This window comes from Pteropus alecto, unplaced genomic scaffold, assembly GCF_000325575.1.
Source record: "Pteropus alecto unplaced genomic scaffold, ASM32557v1 scaffold14, whole genome shotgun sequence".
NCBI lineage: Eukaryota > Metazoa > Chordata > Mammalia > Chiroptera > Pteropodidae > Pteropus > Pteropus alecto.
The window spans coordinates 10,083,358-10,088,253 of NW_006436810.1; the positions used below are offsets into that span (position 1 = coordinate 10,083,358).

Here is a 4,896-nt window from a genome sequence, read left to right on the forward strand (position 1 = left end):
AAAGAGCTGGTACAATTTAGTGATAATACTAAATTGTTGGGGGGAGGTTCTTTATGAAAAAGGCAAAAACACGTGCCTTTATTTTTAGAGAAAAATACTTTTAAGGCATTGTAGTCTATTCTGTAGGGGTAAAATAAAAAAGTTTTTTAAAAGTCAAAAGTTGTTAAGGAATTCAGATGACATGAATTAACCCAACCAGGACAGCTACTATCAATATTTAGACAAAACTTTTTGTGGTTGAATACAAACAATTTATATGTGTTATTTCTCCGTATCAATAAATTTGAGAATGCTAATCCTTTTTATGTATTGTGTTAAGTGTGTGCCTAGTTATATTAAACTTATCTAAGTTTAGTTTTCTCTGCAAAATGAGGCAATTGGGCTGGATCAGTGTTTTCCAACTGTGGGATGGGACTCATTAGCAGATTGAGAAAACAATTTAGTGAATTACCACCAGTGTTCAAAACCTGAAAAAGGAGAGAATAGAAAAGGAAATAATCAGAATGCATCATTAGTAGTCAGGGAAGTATTTTTTGTGAAACTCTTGTTTTAGTTTTGAATACGTATAACTCTCGATCACAGTGTGAAAAGTACTTCTTAGCTGGGGCCGAAAACCTCTGAGGAGATGCTGTCGAAGGCCCCTTCATTTCTCACAGTCCGAGATAGCCCATCCGCCTCTGAGTTGGAGCTACAGCTGATCTGTAGCTCGCGTGGGTACCCTTCCTGCATTCGCCATGCGATGAGTTTGAAATCCTTTCTCAGCACGGGTTACTCCATCCCTAGTCTCCTCTCTGCCAAAGAGAACAGCATTTCATTCACCATGTCTCCTCTCAGGAGTCAGAGAAAAAAAACCTGTCACCAGGTCCCAAGGCAAAAATGTCTCCTCTCTGGCTTCTAAACCCCGACGCTTTGCTGTTATAGCCAGGGTATGTGTGACATACCCACACGCGTTACGTTTAATTTTTAAATATTTCACACATTGTGTAATTATGAAAGAGCACTCCGTTTATTATACACCATCCACTGCATTAAATGTTTCATTCATTTTTTTCCTACATCTCTTGAGTCACTTCGTTGACCCAGGAAAGCAGTGTGTTTTACTGTGTACACGCCAGCTGCTCGCTCTCCACACCTTTGTATAAATACTTTAAATCACTTCGCAATACAAGGAAAAGTGACTTGTGCAACGAAATTTTGAGGAGATGGGAGGAGCAAGCTGTGGCTCCCAAGTGCCGTGAGTGTCTGTGGGTTGCAGACACAGCGCTGGGCTCACCAGGCAGAACTTTGGCCAACCTGAAGACAAGGTAAAAACGCAAACCCTAAATCGTACCTTCTTTAACATGACTTTTGTAATTGGTGATGACATGTCTCAGAAAGTGTAGAGAAAAAGACTTCATTGTAACCCAGGGAAAAGGGTAGTGCGGTGCCATGGTGTGGGGGTGGGGGGTGGGGAGCTGCACATTTCCAACAGGGCTGAGTGGTTCTGCTTTTAGCTTTTCGTGCACACTGAGTGAGCTTTTTGATGTCGCGGTTCCCGGTATTGTAAAGAGCCATTCCCATCACCAATCTGATTCTTAGCTTGGGGAAAGGACTTCAAGGACAGTTGAACTGAGGCCGAATGAGAAATTGGTTCATAAATGCCTACAAACACCTCAGGGGAAATTGTGCCATGCAGTAGCAATTTAGACACTCTTTTTTTTAAGATTTTGTTTCTCTTCGATAAAATAGAGGGAGAGGGATTGGACAGTAAGTCAGGAAAGCTGGATGTTCATTCTGAGTTTGATGTTTTCCAGCTCTGTGGACTTGAGTGTGTCATGTATCCCAGCTAGGAGGACTTCAGTTCCCCATTTGTAGAATTAATCTGGGGACCTGATACTTTTCTTCTCAAGTCTGCGACTCTTTGAGTTAAATCCACGGTCCCTAGAAGAGGGAAGGAAGATAACCTTATTGAATATTTTTTCCATTTAGAAGTTGGATTTCCATGATCACAACAACCTTGCCAGATATCTGCTATGATTCCTATTTTATAAATAAATTCAGAAAAGTTAAATAAGTTACTCACATGCGTGGTAGGTAATAGGCAAAGTTCATGTTAGAACTCAAGTTTTTCTGATTTAAAAGCTCTCCATTATAGAGACCTACGATTGGCCATTTCAACTAATTGTCCCTTCAGCAGCGCAAACGTATTCCTTGGATTCCGTGCATCCAAGTAGGATACTTTTCTATAGCCCAAGAATGGCTTTTGATTGTAGGGTGACCATGTGAGTTACCAGGAGGCAAGCTTCCCAAAAAGGAAAGTGAGAAAGAAAAAAACCAACAGGTCAAGTGCCTCATAGACTCGGAGAGAGAGGTTCTGGTCTGTACATCTATTTCTACTTCCTTGTAAGCTTGAACCCCATCCGACCCCCAATTTTCTCCCTATCCCCATTCCATTTCCAGTTATATGACAAGGACGCAACAGAAATATGTTAGTGTCTTAGAAGATTTTACTTTCATGCTGATGAGAAGGGCGATAGCTTTTCAAGCAAGTGGTAACATTTCTGGTCCCTATAAAACGTCAACCATCCATCCAGCCAAATTATTTAAACATGTTCTTCTCTGTGTAGGAATTCTTAAGGCTGCTTTATTGGAACCACACCCCTAGGCCAAGAGGTGTTGCTGCTGGGCCTCCGGATATTGGCAAGACATTATATAAGTTAAATCCTTCAGAAGAAAGAATTATGACTTTTCTCCTTATATTCTCACTTAAAACCAGCAGCTACGAGTTCTCCTTTTCAGATGCTCTTTTTGGAACCTTACTGTATCAAGTCTCTACCCCTTTTAGGACACGCAGGACAAACAAGGCATTTTCCTAAGACTTTTGACTTTCCTAAGACTGAGATACTCCATTTGCATCAACAGCACACAAGGGAGAATTTCTCTCTCATTTTAATATCTAAATAGAAGCCCCTTAAGGCACTTGTAGTGCAATATAAGATAACAGTACAGCTACCAAAAATAAGGACTTGCAGCCTCCTGTATCCTAAACCCTGACCAGGTGTCCCTGGCAGGGTCCCAGTGGTATGAGACAAGCAAGACTCCCAGGGAAGCAATACTGAAGGAGGTACTCGTTCTCAGGGACAGGGTCACGGAAGAGAAGGATCAACACAGTAAAGTGAGAGCTGCCTTAAATTTTGCATTCTAGCGTCTCTCTCATCCTCGTCCTAGCATGAATCTCAAGAGGCCATCAAATAGTCCCTTCCCAGAGAAGAGAGATGCAGAATGTGATTCTACAGTACCTGGGGTCCCAGGACCAAATTCCACCAGGTAGAAGCAGAGATGCTGAGGTTTCCTATTACCCTCCTACCTCTTCCTTTCGATGGTGCCAAGGGCAAGGGAAGGTTTAGTGCTCAAAGGAAGACAGGCAGGAACGTACGACTGCCCTTCCTGGAACACCTATGACTTTGAGTTGGCTCCTTTGGGGAGGCTCCCAGCTCCTGAGCCCGGGTGTGGTTGTGAGCGGCCACTTGAAGGCATCAGGCCAAGGTGGCCGCTGGCAGCCCCACAAGCCCCAGAACAGGGAGCTCTGTTTTTCTCAATAAATATTTGAGGATGGTTTCATGGAAGAAAGTGAGACAATAATTCTGTAGGACTCTCACATGCTTAATGATATGTATTCCCCTCTTTAAAAAATACATATTATCATCTGCTTCGTTACATACGTCGATGGCACTGCCAACCCACTGTGGGGAGAGATGCACTTAGAGATGTCTCTCCGGTGGAGGGAATGGGCTTTCGCTGATGTGTCCTTACTCTCTCTCTCTCAGTCAGCCCCTTTGTGTATTTTTGAAAGACTCAGTGAGGTCATGCCTCTCCCGGGCTCAAAACTGTAACCTTGTTCTTTTTGCCATTACATAACCCACTGACCTAAATTAACAATAATGACAATATGACAATATTCACTGACACATTGGACCACCTGCTATATGTGGACGCAGTTCTGGGAGCTTCACAAACTTACGTACTTTAATTCTCACATTCATCCTGAGTAATAGAAGCTATTACTCAGCCACTTCCTCAAAAAAGAAAATGGAGATTGAGAGAGCTTAAATAATCGGCCCACGGTCCTCAAGCCAGAATGTGGCGGAATTGCAAACGCATTTGGTTCCACGATCTGTGTTCTTTTTGCTTTTCAGAAGCCCCATTTTGAGCATTTTAGTTTTCACAAACAGGAATATCTTCCTACTTTGAAATAAACTGCTCAGTAGTGGCATTTTGACCTACATCTTTGTGGTCGTTGGTCACCTTTGTATTCCAGAACCCGGGTGAAGAATGGGCTCGCTCAGTGCAGCAAACGCGCATCTCTGCTTTGATGTCTTTAAGGAGATGAGCTACGACCACACGACTGAGAATCTCGTCTTCTCTCCCTTGGGTCTCTTGTCCGCGCTGGCTCTGGTGCTCTTTGGGGCCAGAGGTGACAGTGCATCTCAGATGGAAAAGGTATGTCACAAACTCACCTGCAGCCATGTCTAGAAGACAATCAAATGACGATTTTAAAACTCTGTTTTGTTATGGAGATTTTGTAGATGTCCAATTCTGTCAACACCAGGAGAATGTTCATCTTCACTTAAGGTTGACTATCAAATTGGCTTTTTCAAAAATAGGTGCATAAGGTAAGATTTCCCGTAGCTCCGTTCTGGCGGGCAGGGGATGAGTGCACAGAGCAGAGGCTGAACAGAAAGAGGTACTTGATGAGGCCAACCTGGCCCACACAAACCTGGGAGTCCTCCCCGGACCCCCACCCATATTCATCCTTAGGTGCCCAAGGCCTTGTGGGTCACATAAAGAATGTTTTGCAAGTATTTATAATCTGTACACTTCCAAGGAGATCACCAGTGTTTTAACTTAATCAATAAT

The 4,896-nt window shown here is 43.0% G+C and overlaps 1 protein-coding gene across 1 annotated transcript in view; it reads left to right on the plus strand.

The window, feature by feature from the left end:
* Window positions 1-4,311: 4,311 nt before the first annotated feature.
* LOC102887923 (ovalbumin) overlaps window positions 4,312-4,896 on the plus strand; it is a 9,695-nt gene continuing 9,110 nt past the window's right edge. The window contains exon 1 of the mRNA XM_015590779.1: window positions 4,312-4,479. Within this exon, the coding sequence (XP_015446265.1) occupies window positions 4,312-4,479 (168 nt within the window). The remainder of the gene's footprint in view (window positions 4,480-4,896) is intronic.